This window comes from Prinia subflava, chromosome 8, assembly GCF_021018805.1.
Source record: "Prinia subflava isolate CZ2003 ecotype Zambia chromosome 8, Cam_Psub_1.2, whole genome shotgun sequence".
Taxonomy (NCBI): domain Eukaryota; kingdom Metazoa; phylum Chordata; class Aves; order Passeriformes; family Cisticolidae; genus Prinia; species Prinia subflava.
The window spans coordinates 13218534-13239433 of NC_086254.1; the positions used below are offsets into that span (position 1 = coordinate 13218534).

General features: G+C 55.6%; 1 protein-coding gene across 1 annotated transcript in view; it reads left to right on the top strand.

The window, feature by feature from the left end:
• The first annotated feature begins 11924 nt into the window (after nt 1-11924).
• The window catches only part of MUC16 (mucin 16, cell surface associated), a 34478-nt gene continuing 25502 nt past the window's right edge, over nt 11925-20900 (top strand). The window contains exons 1-26 of the mRNA XM_063404822.1: nt 11925-12474; nt 13185-13330; nt 13440-13507; nt 13925-14097; nt 14208-14234; nt 14468-14616; nt 14717-14784; nt 15204-15376; nt 15487-15513; nt 15747-15892; nt 16003-16070; nt 16481-16653; nt 16764-16790; nt 17019-17164; nt 17275-17342; nt 17755-17927; nt 18038-18064; nt 18294-18436; nt 18544-18611; nt 19023-19195; nt 19306-19399; nt 19484-19706; nt 19816-19880; nt 20165-20337; nt 20448-20474; nt 20704-20846. Coding sequence (XP_063260892.1) covers nt 11925-12474; nt 13185-13330; nt 13440-13507; nt 13925-14097; nt 14208-14234; nt 14468-14616; nt 14717-14784; nt 15204-15376; nt 15487-15513; nt 15747-15892; nt 16003-16070; nt 16481-16653; nt 16764-16790; nt 17019-17164; nt 17275-17342; nt 17755-17927; nt 18038-18064; nt 18294-18436; nt 18544-18611; nt 19023-19195; nt 19306-19399; nt 19484-19706; nt 19816-19880; nt 20165-20337; nt 20448-20474; nt 20704-20846 — 3318 coding nt within the window. The remainder of the gene's footprint in view (nt 12475-13184; nt 13331-13439; nt 13508-13924; nt 14098-14207; nt 14235-14467; nt 14617-14716; nt 14785-15203; nt 15377-15486; nt 15514-15746; nt 15893-16002; nt 16071-16480; nt 16654-16763; nt 16791-17018; nt 17165-17274; nt 17343-17754; nt 17928-18037; nt 18065-18293; nt 18437-18543; nt 18612-19022; nt 19196-19305; nt 19400-19483; nt 19707-19815; nt 19881-20164; nt 20338-20447; nt 20475-20703; nt 20847-20900) is intronic.

Consider the following 20900-nt stretch of genomic DNA (forward strand, 5'->3'; position numbering starts at 1 on the left):
CGACTGAAGCGACAAGCACAAGCGCCACTCTTACGGTCCGTGCACAAACATCATCGGCTGCTCCGGGGACGAGCTCAGCTTCGGCCACCACCTCTTCTCTTCCCAGCAGCTCAACTCTGGAGACCAGTTCACCAGCTCTCACCACAACTTCAAGCAGCACCACCCCGCTGGAGACAACCTCTACTGCTGCTGCGACATCAGCCTCAACCTCTGAGCCCAGCACTCTGCCCACCTCCATGACAATGCCATTCTCCACCTCGACTGCACAGTCCACAGCGCGTCCCGAAACGACGGCTTCCACTGGAGCAGGCACGTCTGCATTTGAGACAACCTCCACAGTCTTCTCAACACCAGAACAAACCTCCAGACTGAAGACTTCAGCCACCACTACAGTGCCAGCCAGCCCCACTGAGACTTCCATGCCTGGGCAGGTCACCACTGAAGCAACAGAGGAACCAGCTGCGGCCACCACGGTCCTTGCACAAACGTCGTCTTCTGCTCCAGAGACAAGACCAACTTCTGCCAGCACCTCCGCTCTTCCCGTGAGCTCGACTCTGGAGATCACTTCCCCAGCTCTCACCACAACTACACCCAGCACCAGCACGGTGTTGCCGACAGCCTCTACTGCTGCTGGTCAGGTCACATCCACAGCTGAGTCCACCACTGTGTCCAGCCCCACAAGTCCAGAAGGCACCACCTTGGCTGTGCAGTCCACATCTCAGCCTCAGTCTACGGCTTCAGCCTCTTCCGCTCGGCCACGGACATCTCCACTTGAGACAACCTCCACAATCCTGTCCAGCACAGCAGAAAGCTCCAGCCTAAAGGCTTCAGCCACCACTGCAGTCCAATCCAGCCTTCCTGAGACATCCACTCGTGAGCAGGTGACGACTGAAGCGACAAGCACAAGCGCCACTCTTACGGTCCGTGCACAAACATCATCGGCTGCTCCGGGGACGAGCTCAGCTTCGGCCACCACCTCTTCTCTTCCCAGCAGCTCAACTCTGGAGACCAGTTCACCAGCTCTCACCACAACTTCAAGCAGCACCACCCCGCTGGAGACAACCTCTACTGCTGCTGCGACATCAGCCTCAACCTCTGAGCCCAGCACTCTGCCCACCTCCATGACAATGCCATTCTCCACCTCGACTGCACAGTCCACAGCGCGTCCCGAAACGACGGCTTCCACTGGAGCAGGCACGTCTGCATTTGAGACAACCTCCACAGTCTTCTCAACACCAGAACAAATGTTAAGACTGAAGACTTCAGCCAGCACTACAGTGCCAGCCAGCCCCACTGAGACTTCCATGCCTGGGCAGGTCACCACTGAAGCAACAGAGGAACCAGCTGCGGCCACCACGGTCCTTGCACAAACGTCGTCTTCTGCTCCAGAGACAAGACCAACTTCTGCCAGCACCTCCGCGCTTCCCGTGAGCTCGACTCTGGAGATCACTTTCCCAGCTCTCACCACAACTACACCCAGCACCAGCACGGTGTTGCCGACAGCCTCTACTGCTGCTGGTCAGGTCACATCCACAGCTGAGTCCACCACTGTGTCCAGCCCCACAAGTCCAGAAGGCACCACCTTGGCTGTGCAGTCCACGTCTCAGCCTCAGTCTACGGCTTCAGCCTCTTCCGCTCGGCCACGGACATCTCCACTTGAGACAACCTCCACAATCCTGTCCAGCACAGCAGAAAGCTCCAGCCTAAAGGCTTCAGCCACCACTGCAGTCCAATCCAGCCTTCCTGAGACATCCACTCGTGAGCAGGTGACGACTGAAGCGACAAGCACAAGCGCCACTCTTACGGTCCGTGCACAAACATCATCGGCTGCCATGGGGACGAGCTCAGCTTCGGCCACCACCTCTTCTCTTCCCAGCAGCTCAACTCTGGAGACCAGTTCACCAGCTCTCACCACAACTTCAAGCAGCACCACCCCGCTGGAGACCACCTCTACTGCTGCTGCGACATCAGCCTCAACCTCTGAGCCCAGCACTCTGCCCACCTCCATGACAATGCCATTCTCCACCTCGACTGCACAGTCCACAGCGCGTCCCGAAACGACGGCTTCCACTGGAGCAGGCACGTCTGCATTTGAGACAACCTCCACAGTCTTCTCAACACCAGAACAAACCTCCAGACTGAAGACTTCAGCCAGCACTACAGTGCCAGCCAGCCCCACTGAGACTTCCATGCCTGGGCAGGTCACCACTGAAGCAACAGAGGAACCAGCTGCGGCCACCACGGTCCTTGCAGAAACGTCGTCTTCTGCTCCAGAGACAAGACCAACTTCTGCCAGCACCTCCGCTCTTCCCGTGAGCTCGACTCTGGAGATCACTTCCCCAGCTCTCACCACAACTACACCCAGCACCAGCACGGTGTTGCCGACAGCCTCTACTGCTGCTGGTCAGGTCACATCCACAGCTGAGTCCACCACTGTGTCCAGCCCCACAAGTCCAGAAGGCACCACCTTGGCTGTGCAGTCCACGTCTCAGCCTCAGTCTACGGCTTCAGCCTCTTCTGCTCGGCCACGGACATCTCCACTTGAGACAACCTCCACAATCCTGTCCAGCACAGCAGAAAGCTCCAGCCTAAAGGCTTCAGCCACCACTGCAGTCCAATCCAGCCTTCCTGAGACATCCACTCGTGAGCAGGTGACGACTGAAGCGACAAGCACAAGCGCCACTCTTACGGTCCGTGCACAAACATCATCGGCTGCTCCGGGGACGAGCTCAGCTTCGGCCACCACCTCTTCTCTTCCCAGCAGCTCAACTCTGGAGACCAGTTCACCAGCTCTCACCACAACTTCAAGCAGCACCACCCCGCTGGAGACAACCTCTACTGCTGCTGCGACATCAGCCTCAACCTCTGAGCCCAGCACTCTGCCCACCTCCATGACAATGCCATTCTCCACCTCGACTGCACAGTCCACAGCGCGTCCCGAAACGACGGCTTCCACTGGAGCAGGCACGTCTGCATTTGAGACAACCTCCACAGTCTTCTCAACACCAGAACAAATGTTAAGACTGAAGACTTCAGCCAGCACTACAGTGCCAGCCAGCCCCACTGAGACTTCCATGCCTGGGCAGGTCACCACTGAAGCAACAGAGGAACCAGCTGCGGCCACCACGGTCCTTGCACAAACGTCGTCTTCTGCTCCAGAGACAAGACCAACTTCTGCCAGCACCTCCGCGCTTCCCGTGAGCTCGACTCTGGAGATCACTTCCCCAGCTCTCACCACAACTACACCCAGCACCAGCACGGTGTTGCCGACAGCCTCTACTGCTGCTGGTCAGGTCACATCCACAGCTGAGTCCACCACTGTGTCCAGCCCCACAAGTCCAGAAGGCACCACCTTGGCTGTGCAGTCCACGTCTCAGCCTCAGTCTACGGCTTCAGCCTCTTCCGCTCGGCCACGGACATCTCCACTTGAGACAACCTCCACAATCCTGTCCAGCACAGCAGAAAGCTCCAGCCTAAAGGCTTCAGCCACCACTGCAGTCCAATCCAGCCTTCCTGAGACATCCACTCGTGAGCAGGTGACGACTGAAGCGACAAGCACAAGCGCCACTCTTACGGTCCGTGCACAAACATCATCGGCTGCTCCGGGGACGAGCTCAGCTTCGGCCACCACCTCTTCTCTTCCCAGCAGCTCAACTCTGGAGACCAGTTCACCAGCTCTCACCACAACTTCAAGCAGCACCACCCCGCTGGAGACAACCTCTACTGCTGCTGCGACATCAGCCTCAACCTCTGAGCCCAGCACTCTGCCCACCTCCATGACAATGCCATTCTCCACCTCGACTGCACAGTCCACAGCGCGTCCCGAAACGACGGCTTCCACTGGAGCAGGCACGTCTGCATTTGAGACAACCTCCACAGTCTTCTCAACACCAGAACAAATGTTAAGACTGAAGACTTCAGCCAGCACTACAGTGCCAGCCAGCCCCACTGAGACTTCCATGCCTGGGCAGGTCACCACTGAAGCAACAGAGGAACCAGCTGCGGCCACCACGGTCCTTGCAGAAACGTCGTCTTCTGCTCCAGAGACAAGACCAACTTCTGCCAGCACCTCCGCTCTTCCCGTGAGCTCGACTCTGGAGATCACTTCCCCAGCTCTCACCACAACTACACCCAGCACCAGCACGGTGTTGCCGACAGCCTCTACTGCTGCTGGTCAGGCCACATCCACAGCTGAGTCCACCACTGTGTCCAGCCCCACAAGTCCAGAAGGCACCACCTTGGCTGTGCAGTCCACGTCTCAGCCTCAGTCTAAGGCTTCAGCCTCTTCCGCTCGGCCACGGACATCTCCACTTGTGACAACCTCCACAATCCTGTCCAGCACAGCAGAAAGCTCCAGCCTAAAGGCTTCAGCCACCACTGCAGTCCAATCCAGCCTTCCTGAGACATCCACTCGTGAGCAGGTGACGACTGAAGCGACAAGCACAAGCGCCACTCTTACGGTCCGTGCACAAACATCATCGGCTGCTCCGGGGACGAGCTCAGCTTCGGCCACCACCTCTTCTCTTCCCAGCAGCTCAACTCTGGAGACCAGTTCACCAGCTCTCACCACAACTTCAAGCAGCACCACCCCGCTGGAGACCACCTCTACTGCTGCTGCGACATCAGCCTCAACCTCTGAGCCCAGCACTCTGCCCACCTCCATGACAATGCCATTCTCCACCTCGACTGCACAGTCCACAGCGCGTCCCGAAACGACGGCTTCCACTGGAGCAGGCACGTCTGCATTTGAGACAACCTCCACAGTCTTCTCAACACCAGAACAAACCTCCAGACTGAAGACTTCAGCCACCACTACAGTGCTAGCCAGCCCCACTGAGACTTCCATGCCTGGGCTGGTCACCACTGAAGCAACAGAGGAACCAGCTGCGGCCACCACGGTCCTTGCACAAACGTCATCTTCTGCTCCAGGGACAAGACCAACTTCTGCCAGCACCTCCGCGCTTCCCGTGAGCTCGACTCTGGAGATCACTTCCCCAGCTCTCACCACAACTACACCCAGCACCAGCACGGTGTTGCCGACAGCCTCTACTGCTGCTGGTCAGGTCACATCCACAGCTGAGTCCACCACTGTGTCCAGCCCCACAAGTCCAGAAGGCACCACCTTGGCTGTGCAGTCCACGTCTCAGCCTCAGTCTACGGCTTCAGCCTCTTCCGCTCGGCCACGGACATCTCCACTTGTGACAACCTCCACAATCCTGTCCAGCACAGCAGAAAGCTCCAGCCTAAAGGCTTCAGCCACCACTGCAGTCCAATCCAGCCTTCCTGAGACATCCACTCGTGAGCAGGTGACGACTGAAGCGACAAGCACAAGCGCCACTCTTACGGTCCGTGCACAAACATCATCGGCTGCTCCGGGGACGAGCTCAGCTTCGGCCACCACCTCTTCTCTTCCCAGCAGCTCAACTCTGGAGACCAGTTCACCAGCTCGCACCACAACTTCAAGCAGCACCACCCTGCTGGAGACCACCTCTACTGCTGCTGCGACATCAGCCTCAACCTCTGAGCCCAGCACTCTGCCCACCTCCATGACAATGCCATTCTCCACCTCGACTGCACAGTCCACAGCGCGTCCCGAAACGACGGCTTCCACTAGAGCAGGCACGTCTGCATTTGAGACAACCTCCACAGTCTTCTCAACACCAGAACAAACCTCCAGACTGAAGACTTCAGCCACCACTACAGTGCCAGCCAGCCCCACTGAGACTTCCATGCCTGGGCAGGTCACCACTGAAGCAACAGAGGAACCAGCTGCGGCCACCACGGTCCTTGCACAAACGTCATCTTCTGCTCCAGGGACAAGACCAACTTCTGCCAGCACCTCCGCTCTTCCCGTGAGCTCAACTCTGGAGATCACTTCCCCAGCTCTCACCACAACTACACCCAGCACCAGCACGGTGTTGCCGACAGCCTCAACTGCTGCTGGTCAGGTCACATCCACAGCTGAGTCCACCACTGTGTCCAGCCCCACAAGTCCAGAAGGCACCACCTTGGCTGTGCAGTCCACGTCTCAGCCTCAGTCTACGGCTTCAGCCTCTTCCGCTCGGCCACGGACATCTCCACTTGTGACAACCTCCACAATCCTGTCCAGCACAGCAGAAAGCTCCAGCCTAAAGGCTTCAGCCACCACTGCAGTCCAATCCAGCCTTCCTGAGACATCCACTCGTGAGCAGGTGACGACTGAAGCGACAAGCACAAGCCCCACTCTTACGGTCCGTGCACAAACATCATCGGCTGCCATGGGGACGAGCTCAGCTTCGGCCACCACCTCTTCTCTTCCCAGCAGCTCAACTCTGGAGACCAGTTCACCAGCTCTCACCACAACTTCAAGCAGCACCACCCCGCTGGAGACCACCTCTACTGCTGCTGCGACATCAGCCTCAACCTCTGAGCCCAGCACTCTGCCCACCTCCATGACAATGCCATTCTCCACCTCGACTGCACAGTCCACAGCGCGTCCCGAAACGACGGCTTCCACTGGAGCAGGCACGTCTGCATTTGAGACAACCTCCACAGACTTCTCAACACCAGAACAAACCTCCAGACTGAAGACTTCAGCCACCACTACAGTGCCAGCCAGCCCCACTGAGACTTCCATGCCTGGGCAGGTCACCACTGAAGCAACAGAGGAACCAGCTGCGGCCACCACGGTCCTTGCACAAACGTCGTCTTCTGCTCCAGAGACAAGACCAACTTCTGCCAGCACCTCCGCTCTTCCCGTGAGCTCGACTCTGGAGATCACTTCCCCAGCTCTCACCACAACTACACCCAGCACCAGCACGGTGTTGCCGACAGCCTCTACTGCTGCTGGTCAGGTCACATCCACAGCTGAGTCCACCACTGTGTCCAGCCCCACAAGTCCAGAAGGCACCACCTTGGCTGTGCAGTCCACGTCTCAGCCTCAGTCTACGGCTTCAGCCTCTTCCGCTCGGCCACGGACATCTCCACTTGTGTCAACCTCCACAATCCTGTCCAGCACAGCAGAAAGCTCCAGCCTAAAGGCTTCAGCCACCACTGCAGTCCAATCCAGCCTTCCTGAGACATCCACTCGTGAGCAGGTGACGACTGAAGCGACAAGCACAAGCGCCACTCTTACGGTCCGTGCACAAACATCATCGGCTGCCATGGGGACGAGCTCAGCTTCGGCCACCACCTCTTCTCTTCCCAGCAGCTCAACTCTGGAGACCAGTTCACCAGCTCTCACCACAACTTCAAGCAGCACCACCCCGCTGGAGACCACCTCTACTGCTGCTGCGACATCAGCCTCAACCTCTGAGCCCAGCACTCTGCCCACCTCCATGACAATGCCATTCTCCACCTCGACTGCACAGTCCACAGCGCGTCCCGAAACGACGGCTTCCACTGGAGCAGGCACGTCTGCATTTGAGACAACCTCCACAGTCTTCTCAACACCAGAACAAACCTCCAGACTGAAGACTTCAGCCAGCACTACAGTGCCAGCCAGCCCCACTGAGACTTCCATGCCTGGGCAGGTCACCACTGAAGCAACAGAGGAACCAGCTGCGGCCACCACGGTCCTTGCAGAAACGTCGTCTTCTGCTCCAGGGACAAGACCAACTTCTGCCAGCACCTCCGCTCTTCCCGTGAGCTCGACTCTGGAGATCACTTCCCCAGCTCTCACCACAACTACACCCAGCACCAGATCGGTGTTGCCGACAGCCTCAACTGCTGCTGGTCAGGTCACATCCACAGCTGAGTCCACCACTGTGTCCAGCCCCACAAGTCCAGAAGGCACCACCTTGGCTGTGCAGTCCACGTCTCAGCCTCAGTCTACGGCTTCAGCCTCTTCCGCTCGGCCACGGACATCTCCACTTGTGACAACCTCCACAATCCTGTCCAGCACAGCAGAAAGCTCCAGCCTAAAGGCTTCAGCCACCACTGCAGTCCAATCCAGCCTTCCTGAGACATCCACTCGTGAGCAGGTGACGACTGAAGCGACAAGCACAAGCGCCACTCTTACGGTCCGTGCACAAACATCATCGGCTGCTCCGGGGACGAGCTCAGCTTCGGCCACCACCTCTTCTCTTCCCAGCAGCTCAACTCTGGAGACCAGTTCACCAGCTCTCACCACAACTTCAAGCAGCACCACCCCGCTGGAGACCACCTCTACTGCTGCTGCGACATCAGCCTCAACCTCTGAGCCCAGCACTCTGCCCACCTCCATGACAATGCCATTCTCCACCTCGACTGCACAGTCCACAGCGCGTCCCGAAACGACGGCTTCCACTGGAGCAGGCACGTCTGCATTTGAGACAACCTCCACAGTCTTCTCAACACCAGAACAAACCTCCAGACTGAAGACTTCAGCCAGCACTACAGTGCCAGCCAGCCCCACTGAGACTTCCATGCCTGGGCAGGTCACCACTGAAGCAACAGAGGAACCAGCTGCGGCCACCACGGTCCTTGCAGAAACGTCGTCTTCTGCTCCAGGGACAAGACCAACTTCTGCCAGCACCTCCGCTCTTCCCGTGAGCTCGACTCTGGAGATCACTTCCCCAGCTCTCACCACAACTACACCCAGCACCAGATCGGTGTTGCCGACAGCCTCAACTGCTGCTGGTCAGGTCACATCCACAGCTGAGTCCACCACTGTGTCCAGCCCCACAAGTCCAGAAGGCACCACCTTGGCTGTGCAGTCCACGTCTCAGCCTCAGTCTACGGCTTCAGCCTCTTCCGCTCGGCCACGGACATCTCCACTTGTGACAACCTCCACAATCCTGTCCAGCACAGCAGAAAGCTCCAGCTTAAAGGCTTCAGCCACCACTGCAGTCCAATCCAGCCTTCCTGAGACATCCACTCGTGAGCAGGTGACGACTGAAGCGACAAGCACAAGCGCCACTCTTACGGTCCGTGCACAAACATCATCGGCTGCTCCGGGGACGAGCTCAGCTTCGGCCACCACCTCTTCTCTTCCCAGCAGCTCAACTCTGGAGACCAGTTCACCAGCTCTCACCACAACTTCAAGCAGCACCACCCCGCTGGAGACCACCTCTACTGCTGCTGCGACATCAGCCTCAACCTCTGAGCCCAGCACTCTGCCCACCTCCATGACAATGCCATTCTCCACCTCGACTGCACAGTCCACAGCGCGTCCCGAAACGACGGCTTCCACTGGAGCAGGCACGTCTGCATTTGAGACAACCTCCACAGTCTTCTCAACACCAGAACAAACCTCCAGACTGAAGACTTCAGCCACCACTACAGTGCCAGCCAGCCCCACTGAGACTTCCATGCCTGGGCAGGTCACCACTGAAGCAACAGAGGAACCAGCTGCGGCCAGCACGGTCCTTGCAGAAACGTCATCTTCTGCTCCAGGGACAAGACCAACTTCTGCCAGCACCTCCGCTCTTCCCGTGAGCTCGACTCTGGAGATCACTTCCCCAGCTCTCACCACAACTACACCCAGCACCAGCACGGTGTTGCCGACAGCCTCAACTGCTGCTGGTCAGGCCACATCCACAGCTGAGTCCACAACTGTGTCCTGCCCCACAAGTCCAGAAGGCACCACCTTGGCTGTGCAGTCCACGTCTCAGCCTCAGTCTATGGCTTCAGCCTCTTCCGCTCGGCCACGGACATCTCCACTTGTGACAACCTCCACAATCCTGTTCAGCACAGCAGAAAGCTCCAGCATAAAGGCTTCAGCCACCACTGCAGTCCAATCCAGCCTTCCTGAGACATCCACTCGTGAGCAGCTGACGACTGAAGCGACAAGCACAAGCGCCACTCTTACGGTCCGTGCACAAACATCATCGGCTGCTCCGGGGACGAGCTCAGCTTCGGCCACCACCTCTTCTCTTCCCAGCAGCTCAACTCTGGAGACCAGTTCACCAGCTCTCACCACAACTTCAAGCAGCACCACCCCGCTGGAGACAACCTCTACTGCTGCTGCGACATCAGCCTCAACCTCTGAGCCCAGCACTCTGCCCACCTCCATGACAATGCCATTCTCCACCTCGACTGCACAGTCCACAGCGCGTCCCGAAACGACGGCTTCCACTGGAGCAGGCACGTCTGCATTTGAGACAACCTCCACAGTCTTCTCAACACCAGAACAAACCTCCAGACTGAAGACTTCAGCCACCACTACAGTGCCAGCCAGCCCCACTGAGACTTCCATGCCTGGGCTGGTCACCACTGAAGCAACAGAGGAACCAGCTGCGGCCACCACGGTCCTTGCAGAAACGTCGTCTTCTGCTCCAGGGACAAGACCAACTTCTGCCAGCACCTCCGCTCTTCCCGTGAGCTCGACTCTGGAGATCACTTCCCCAGCTCTCACCACAACTACACCCAGCACCAGCACGGTGTTGCCGACAGCCTCTACTGCTGCTGGTCAGGCCACATCCACAGCTGAGTCCACCACTGTGTCCAGCCCCACAAGTCCAGAAGGCACCACCTTGGCTGTGCAGTCCACGTCTCAGCCTCAGTCTACGGCTTCAGCCTCTTCCGCTCGGCCACGGACATCTCCCGTTCTGACAACCTCCACAATCCTGTCCAGCACAGCAGAAAGCTCCAGCCTAAAGGCTTCAGCCACCACTGCAGTCCAATCCAGCCTTCCTGAGACATCCACTCGTGAGCAGGTGACGACTGAAGCGACAAGCACAAGCGCCACTCTTACGGTCCGTGCACAAACATCATCGGCTGCTCCGGGGACGAGCTCAGCTTCGGCCACCACCTCTTCTCTTCCCAGCAGCTCAACTCTGGAGACCAGTTCACCAGCTCTCACCACAACTTCAAGCAGCACCACCCCGCTGGAGACAACCTCTACTGCTGCTGCGACATCAGCCTCAACCTCTGAGCCCAGCACTCTGCCCACCTCCATGACAATGCCATTCTCCACCTCGACTGCACAGTCCACAGCGCGTCCCGAAACGACGGCTTCCACTGGAGCAGGCACGTCTGCATTTGAGACAACCTCCACAGTCTTCTCAACACCAGAACAAACCTCCAGACTGAAGACTTCAGCCAGCACTACAGTGCCAGCCAGCCCCACTGAGACTTCCATGCCTGGGCAGGTCACCACTGAAGCAACAGAGGAACCAGCTGCGGCCACCACGGTCCTTGCAGAAACGTCGTCTTCTGCTCCAGAGACAAGACCAACTTCTGCCAGCACCTCCGCTCTTCCCGTGAGCTCGACTCTGGAGATCACTTCCCCAGCTCTCACCACAACTACACCCAGCACCAGATCGGTGTTGCCGACAGCCTCTACTGCTGCTGGTCAGGTCACATCCACAGCTGAGTCCACCACTGTGTCCAGCCCCACAAGTCCAGAAGGCACCACCTTGGCTGTGCAGTCCACGTCTCAGCCTCAGTCTACGGCTTCAGCCTCTTCCGCTCGGCCACGGACATCTCCACTTGTGACAACCTCCACAATCCTGTTCAGCACAGCAGAAAGCTCCAGCCTAAAGGCTTCAGCCACCACTGCAGTCCAATCCAGCCTTCCTGAGACATCAACTCGTGAGCAGGTGACGACTGAAGCGACAAGCACAAGCGCCACTCTTACGGTCCGTGCACAAACATCATCGGCTGCTCCGGGGACGAGCTCAGCTTCGGCCACCACCTCTTCTCTTCCCAGCAGCTCAACTCTGGAGACCAGTTCACCAGCTCTCACCACAACTTCAAGCAGCACCACCCCGCTGGAGACCACCTCTACTGCTGCTGCGACATCAGCCTCAACCTCTGAGCCCAGCACTCTGCCCACCTCCATGACAATGCCATTCTCCACCTCGACTGCACAGTCCACAGCGCGTCCCGAAACGACGGCTTCCACTGGAGCAGGCACGTCTGCATTTGAGACAACCTCCACAGTCTTCTCAACACCAGAACAAACCTCCAGACTGAAGACTTCAGCCAGCACTACAGTGCCAGCCAGCCCCACTGAGACTTCCATGCCTGGGCAGGTCACCACTGAAGCAACAGAGGAACCAGCTGTGGCCACCACGGTCCTTGCAGAAACGTCATCTTCTGCTCCAGGGACAAGACCAACTTCTGCCAGCACCTCCGCTCTTCCCGTGAGCTCGACTCTGGAGATCACTTCCCCAGCTCTCACCACAACTACACCCAGCACCAGCACGGTGTTGCCGACAGCCTCAACTGCTGCTGGTCAGGTCACATCCACAGCTGAGTCCACCACTGTGTCCAGCCCCACAAGTCCAGAAGGCACCACCTTGGCTGTGCAGTCCACGTCTCAGCCTCAGTCTACGGCTTCAGCCTCTTCCGCTCGGCCACGGACATCTCCACTTGTGACAACTTCTACAGGCATTTTTTCCAGAGTTGAGAGTTCGAGCACATCTCCTTCCGTGACGAATTCACACCAAGTTTTCTCTACTTTTAATACCTTTACTACAGAGACATCTCACACATCTTCTCTTGGTCTGAGCAGCACAACCGAATTGGAAACTACAGGAATCCCTCACAGCAGTCTTGGTTTCAAACATAGTAAGTTGTGCAAAATTTATGAATCAGAAATAAGTTTTTAAAATATAAGTTATTGAAATAATACCATAAATATAGTAGAATCATACCTTGTTATTTTTCTTTTAAAAGCCAATGATGATTCAAGAATGCTTTTTAAAATACATTTTTGAAATTTCCCCTTCATTTTTGCGATTTTTTGGCAACTATCCTTATCAGATTTTTCAATATGGCATTTATTTTTTTTTCTTCTTTTAAAGTAGCTAACCTTCCAGGGTTTTTTCTGCTGTCTAATCTTTGCATAGTACACAAAAAATGTTAATTGAAAGGGAGAAAATGTGCATGGAGAGTCTTTTCTTCCCAGCTTTATATTGAATGTTATCAATACTGGACTTTAAAATACTTCAGTCTGAAAATATACTGGTATAATATTTAGATAATTATTTAAAAGATATGTAATTATCTATATATCCATAGATATTTATGCCTAAAACTTGTTAAAAATAAAATTAAGGAAATTTTAACATATGATTTTCAAAGAAAAGGTAAACATTCATAATTCAGACTAGGAATAAAAACCACGTATGATTGAATACAGACAGAGGAAAAAAGAGGCATGGATGGGCAACCCCATGGCTGGCAGGAGCGACCTCTGAAATCTGTGGGATTGTCCATCCAGAACTCTGACACTGAGGCTCTTGCCCCCTGTCATTCCCCATCTGTGCTTCTTCCAGCTTCCACCCAGCCACCTACAAGAACACCTGCCAACCTTGAGCGTTTCACAGTCAACTTCACCATCACCAACCTCCCCTACTCTTCCGACCTGGAGAATCCTGACTCGGCCAGGTTCAAAGCTACACAGAAGGTTATGAAAACACTGGTATGTGAAGCATCAGTACAAGGCCACGGCCTTGCTCCTGCTGTCACCAGCACCGAGATAGCGCAGGGAGCTGGCCATGGCCTAATTCTGAAACCTCTCCCCTTGGCAGCTTGACAACTTGCTGAAGGAAAGCAGCATTGGCCCTGATTTCCATGGATGTGTGACAACTGCCTTCAGGTATGGGTAACGTCAAATGGCAGAATTGCAGATCTCTGTGTCTAAGGACTGGGCCAGCGAAAGTCACTGGCTGTTGATACACGTCTTGTAGAGACAGGATGATGTTCTGTAACCCTGCCGTCCCCAGCATTTCTTCTTAGGTCCCGTGCCTTAGAGCCAACCCTCAGTGCCTGTCATCTTATCCCAAGGATGGGACAGAGTAGGCCCAAGATGGGTCTCAAGTTTTTCCAGGCCCTCTCCTTCCTGAACTGTCCCACAGTGTTAGTGCAGGTGGAGAGCAATACACCAATTACAAACACTCTTCAGGACAGCAGAGGAAGAATTACCACACAGGAATGACCACAACATTCCCAGAGTCCAGCTGTGATGAGATTATGTGCAGAGGAGGGTGCTGAAGGAGGTTGCTGTGTTTTGCAGGCCAGGCAGTCACAGGGACGAGACCCGGGTGGACGCCGTGTGCACCTACAGCAAGGAGCCCTGGGCTGCGCCTTTGGACAGGGTGGGGCTGTACCACCAAGTGAGCAACAAGACCAGAGGCATCACCCAGCTGGGCCCCTACAGCCTGGACAAGGACAGCCTCTACGTCAACGGTGAGCGCCACTCCTCCCTCAGCCTCCTCTGCTCTCCCATGGCAGCCCTGCCCCAGTGCTGCCCCTTGTCCTGCTCCAGCTCCTGACCCTCTGTCTCTCTCTTTTCCCAGGATACAACGAGCAGCCAGTGCTGACCAGTGAGTACCTCACACGAGTGGGATGGGATCACAGGGCAGCAAGTGCCTCACTGGGGTTTTCTCTCAGGAAGAGGAGGCTGAGGCCTGGGGCTGGAAAGCCTGGAGACAAGTGGGGATCCTGCAGGCCTTCCCCACGGAGGGCAGGGCTGGCAGGAGACCTCAGTAGTTTCCCACCCAGTGCCTTGACTCTGAGGCTTTTGCCTTTTGTCATTCCCCATCTGTGCTTCTTCCAGCTCCCACCCAGCTGCCAACAACAACAGCTGCCATTTCCCTTGAGCGTTTCACTGTCAACTTCACCATCACCAACCTCCCCTACTCCTCCGACCTGGAGAATCCTGACTCAGCCAAGTTCAAAGCTACACAGAAGGTTATGAACACTCTGGTAAGTGGATCAGCACTGGGACATTGCTGTGCCCACTCAAGTTGAATCTTGTGCAGGGAGGTGGCCATGGCTTAATTGTGAAACCTCTCCCCCTTTGCAGCTCGACCGCCTGCTGAAGGAAAGCAGCATTGGCCCTACGTTCCAAGGATGTGAAACAACAGACTTCAGGTATGGACCATGCCCAGGTGGCATTTTGCAGACCCCTTCCTCTGACAAGTGGTCTGCTTTGGTCATTGACTGTTGGTGCCTCTCATAAGGATTCAGGATGACGTCTCTTAAGCCCTCCTGCCACAGCACTTTGTACTTACAGTCCCCTGCCTTAGAGCTGACCCTCAGTGCCTGTCCTCTAATCTCAAGGAGGTCTCAGAGTAGGCCCAAGATGGGTCTCAAGTTCTTCCAGGCCCTCTCCTTCCTAAACTGTCCCACAGTGTTAGTGCAGGTGGAGAGCAGCAGGTTTTCACCCACAAAGCCTTGAGGAAAGCAGAGGATGAATTCCCACACAGGAATGGCCACAACATTCCCAGAGTCCAGCTGTGATGAGATTATGTGGAGAGGAGGGTTCTGAAGGAGGTTGCTGTGTTTTGCAGGCCGGGCACTCACAGGGACGAGACCCGGGTGGACGCCGTGTGCACCTACAGCAAGGAGCCCTGGGCTGCGCCTTTGGACAGGGTGGGGCTGTACCACCAAGTGAGCAACAAGACCAGAGGCATCACCCAGCTGGGCCCCTACAGCCTGGACAAGGACAGCCTCTACGTCAACGGTGAGCGCCGCTCCTCCCTCGGCCTCCTCTGCTCTCCCATGGCAGCCTTGCCCCAGTGCTGCCCCTTGCCCTGCTCCAGCTCCTGACCCTCTGTCTCTCTCTTTTCCCAGGATACAACGAGCAGCCACTGCTGACCAGTGAGTACCTCACATGAGTGGGATGGGATCACAGGGCAGCAAGTGCCTCATTGGGATCTTCTCTCAGGAAGAGGAGGCTGAGGCCTGGGGCTGGAAAGCCTGGAGACAAGTGGGGATCCTGCAGGCCTTCCCCAGGGACTGCAGGGCTGACAGGAGACCTCAATGGTTTTCCACCCAGTGCTTTGACTATGAGGCTTTTGCCTTTTGTCATTCCCCATCTGTGCTTCTTCCAGCTCCTACCCAGCCGCCAACAACAACAGCTGCTGCCCTTGAGCATTTCACCATCAACTTCACCATCACCAACCTCCCCTACTCCTCCGACCTGGAGAATCCTGACTCGGCCAGGTTAAGAGCTACACAAAGGGTTATGAACACTCTGGTAAGTGGACCAGCACGAGGAAATTAACCTTCCTTCCCTGGCCTGTCTAAAAATGCAGAGTGTGAAATGACATGGCCATGCCCTAACTGGGAAACCTTTTCCCTTTGCAGCTTGACCGCCTGCTGAAGGAGAGCAGCATTGGCCCTGTTTTCCAAGGATGTGAGACAACAGACTTCAGGTATGAGTGGCCCTCCAGTGTGCCTCTGCAGTGCCCTGGCTTACAAAAGACAACAAGTCATGGCCAAGTTCTCCTCTTTTATGGAGCAAGGACATTCTCCATTCTTGCCAGGATCTTCCTCCTGTTGTACCTCTTCTGTATATCTCCCTCACTTCCTGATCTGTAGTCTTTGGGTGGTGAAGGCCCAATCCCAAGTTAGCCTGAAACTTCTCGTAGGCCTTCTCTTTCATGAACATATCCAGACTGACACTGAAGCTGGAGAAGAGTGTCCAGAGGGCAAAAACGTACACTCAACTTTTGGGAAGGCAATGTCACCTTCCTAGTCCAAAAGGATCATGGCAGATGCAAGCGCAGGCTTGAGAGGAAAAGAGGCAGAGGAGGGTTCTGAAGGAGGTTGCTGTGTTTTGCAGGCCAGGCAGTCACAGGGACGAGACCCGGGTGGACGCCGTGTGCACCTACAGCAAGGAGCCCTGGGCTGCGCCTTTGGACAGGGTGGGGCTGTACCACCAAGTGAGCAACAAGACCAGAGGCATCACCCAGCTGGGCCCCTACAGCCTGGACAAGGACAGCCTCTACGTCAACGGTGAGCGCCGCTCCTCCCTCGGCCTCCTCTGCTCTCCCATGGCAGCCCTGCCCCAGTGCTGCCCCTTGCCCTTCTCCAGCTCCTGACCCTCTGTCTCTCTCTTTTCCCAGGATACAACGAGCAGCCAGTGCTGACCAGTGAGTACCTCACAGGAGTGGGATGGGATCAGAAACCCACATGCGCTCAGCTGGGACCTACCCTGAGGCACTGGAGTCTGAAGGGCTGGGATGCTAGTTAAAAGCAGGGATCCTGCCAGAATTTCCCCATGCAGACACAAACTATCACAAGATATCTGCACTTGTCCAGGCCGATCTCTGACACCTTGGCTCTTGCCCTTTATCACTCCATATTTGTGCTTTTTCCAGCTCCCACCCAGCCGCCAACAACAACAGCTGCTGCCCTTGAGCATTTCACCGTCAACTTCACCATCACCAACCTCCCCTACTCTTCCGACCTGGAGAATCCTGACTCGGCCAAGTTCAGAGCTACACGGAAGGTTATGAACACTCTGGTAAGTGGACCAGCACTGGGAAATTGTCTTGCCTTCCCTGGGCTGTCTAAAAATGCAGAGTGTGCAGTGACATGGCTATGCTCTAATTCGGAAACCTTTTCCCTTGACAGCTTGACCGCCTGCTGAAGGAGAGCAGCATTGGCCCTGTTTTCCAAGGATGTGAGACAACAGACTTCAGGTATGAGTGGCCCTCCAGTGTGCCTCTGCAGTGCCCTGGCTTACAAAAGAGAACCAGTCATGGCCATGTTCTCCTCTCTTATGGAGCAATGACATTCTCCATTCTTCCCAGGATCTTCCTCCTGTTGTACCTCTTCTGTATAGCTCTCCCTCACTTCCTGATCTGTAGTCTTTGGGTGGGGAAGGCCCAATCCCAAGTTAGCCTGAAACTTCTCGTAGGCCTTCTCTTTCATGAACATATCCAGACTGACACTGAAGCTGGAGAAGAGTGTCCAGAGAGCAAAAACGTACACTTAACTTTTGGGAAGGCAAATTCACCTTCCTAGTCCAAAAGGATCATGGCAGATCCAAGCGCAGGCTTGAGAGGAAAAGAGGCAGAGGAGGGTTCTGAAGGAGGTTGCTGTGATTTGCAGGCCAGGCAGTCACAGGGACGAGACCCGGGTGGACGCCGTGTGCACCTACAGCAAGGAGCCCTGGGCTGCGCCTTTGGACAGGGTGGGGCTGTACCACCAAGTGAGCAACAAGACCAGAGGCATCACCCAGCTGGGCCCCTACAGCCTGGACAAGGACAGCCTCTACGTCAACGGTGAGCGCCGCTCCTCCCTCGGCCTCCTCTGCTCTCCCATGGCAGCCTTGCCCCAGTGCTGCCCCTTGCCCTGCTCCAGCTCCTGACCCTCTGTCTCTCTCTTTTCCCAGGATACAACGAGCAGCCAGTGCTGACCAGTGAGTACCTTGCAGAAGTGGGATGGGATCACAAGGCAAGAAGTGCCTTACACTGGTCTACTTTAGGACATTGGAGGGTGTGGGTTGGGCCATGAGATTCTGGGGACATTGGAAGCCTCACAGCCTTCATCATGGAGAGGAGGGCTGGCAGGAGCATCTGCCCTCATCTATCCTGTGCTGCAACACTCGAGATTTTTCAACTTTTAATTTCCATCTGTTCTTTTTTAAGCTCCCACCCAACCATCAACATCAGCCATTTCCCTTGAGCATTTCACCGTCAACTTCACCATCACCAACCTCCCCTACACATCAGACCTGGAGAATCCTGACTCGGCCAGGTTCAGAGCTACTCAAAGGGTTATGAACACTCTGGTAAGTGGATCATAAGTTGGGACCTCGTGCACCCACTGTACTTGTCAGCTTGGAGAGAATGCAGAGAAATGGTCATGACTTCACATGGAAACTTCTTAACTTTCCAGCTTGACCGCCTGCTGAAGGAAAGCAGCATTGGCCCTGTTTTCCAAGGATGTGAGACAACAGACTTCAGGTATGGTTACATCCCAGAGTCTCTTTGTAATACCTTCTCTTACATAAGGACACCAGAAACTTACATACTCTCATCTTTTATGGAGAGCTCCTTTTCATTAAAGGTCTACTGCCCCAGAAATTAATTCCTGACACATCTCATTTAGAGTTTCCCATCGCTTTGTACACATGGATCTAGAGGTGGTGAAGGCCCAACCGCTCAAAGACACTCATGTCCTTTCAGGCCTCTTCCTCATGAAGAGGCTCATGGCATAAGTGAAGGCGGAAAGAAGTGTCCGGACAACAAGTGCACATATTTTGTGAAGGAGGAGCTTCCATGCCTATGCAGTGATGGCCATGGAAGCACAGGAGTCAAGCCCTGATGGGAGGACGTGCTGAGGACAGCACTGAAGGAGGTTGCTGTGTTTTGCAGGCCAGGCAGTCACAGGGACGAGACCCGGGTGGACGCCGTGTGCACCTACAGCAAGGAGCCCTGGGCTGCGCCTTTGGACAGGGTGGGGCTGTACCACCAAGTGAGCAACAAGACCAGAGGCATCACCCAGCTGGGCCCCTACAGCCTGGACAAGGACAGCCTCTACGTCAACGGTGAGCGCCGCTCCTCCCTCAGCCTCCTCTGCTCTCCCATGGCAGCCCTGCCCCAGTGCTGCCCCTTGCCCTGCTCCAGCTCCTGACCCTCTGTCTCTCTCTTTTCCCAGGATACAACGAGCAGCCAGTGCTGACCAGTGAGTACCTCACAGGAGTGGGATGGGATCAGAAACCCACATGCGCTCAGCTGGGACCTACCCTGAGGCACTGGAGTCTGAAGGGTTGGGATGCTAGTTAAAAGCAGGGATCCTGCCAGAATTTCCCCATGCGGACACAAACTATCACAAGACATCTGCACTTGTCCATGCAGATCTCTGACACCTTGGCTCTTGCCCTTTATCACTCCATATTTGTGCTTTTTCCAGCTCCCACTCAGCCGCCAACAACAACAGCTGCTGCCCTTGAGCATTTCACCGTCAACTTCACCATCACCAACCTCCCCTACTCTTCCGACCTGGAGAATCCTGACTCGGCCAAGTTCAGAGCTACTCGAAGGGTTATGAACATGATGGTAAGATAACCAGCACCGGGACATAGCTGTGCCCTCTCTGGCCTCATCAGCTTGGATGGAGTGCAGAGAGATGGTCATGGCTTATCTGGAAAACCTTTTCCCTTTGCAGCTCAACCGCCTGCTGAAGGAGAGCAGCATTGGCCCTGTTTTCCAAGGATGTGAAACAGACTTCAGGTATGAGTCATTATCTAGTGTCCCAGCAGGACCCTTAGTCAGATGCATGGGCTTTCTCAAAACTAGTGTTTGTTAGTGCCCAGACTGTGGGCTGGGACCTCCATGGTACTGCCCGCCTTCTTTAGCGTATTCTCTCTCTTCTGTTACTCTTCCCCCAAATGCTCACACTGTTGCCTTTGTTGACTCTCAAGTCCTCCCTGGAAAGGCCATCAAAGTCCCCAAATACAGCCCTGAAGGGATACTGTGCAGAGGAGGGTTCTGAAGGAGGTTGCTGTGTTTTGCAGGCCAGGCAGTCACAGGGACGAGACCCGGGTGGACGCCGTGTGCACCTACAGCAAGGAGCCCTGGGCTGCGCCTTTGGACAGGGTGGGGCTGTACCACCAAGTGAGCAACAAGACCAGAGGCATCACCCAGCTGGGCCCCTACAGCCTGGACAAGGACAGCCTCTACGTCAACGGTGAGCGCCGCTCCTCCCTCGGCCTCCTCTGCTCTCCCATGGCAGCCCTGCCCCAGTGCTGCCCCTTGTCCTGCTCCAGCTCCTGACCCTCTGTCTCTCTCTTTTCCCAGGATACAACGAGCAGCCAGTGCTGACCAGTGAGTACCTCACAGGAGTGGGATTGGATCACAAGGCAAGAAGTGCCTTACACTGGTCTACTTTAGGACATTGGAGGGTGTGGGTTGGGCCATGAGATTCTGGGGACATTGGAAGCCTCACAGCCTTCATCATGGAGAGGCGGGCTGGCAGGAGACTCTGCCCTCATCTATCCAGTGCTGCAACACTCGAGATTTTTGAACTTTTAATTTCCATCTGTTCTTTTTTAAGCTCCCACCCAACCATCAACATCAGCCATTTCCCTTGAGCATTTCACCGTCAACTTCACCATCACCAACCTCCCCTACACATCAGACCTGGAGAATCCTGACTCGGCCAGGTTCAGAGCTACTCAAAGGGTTATGAACACCCTGGTAAGTGGATCATAAGTTGGGACCTCGTGCACCCACAGGACTTGTCAGCTTGGA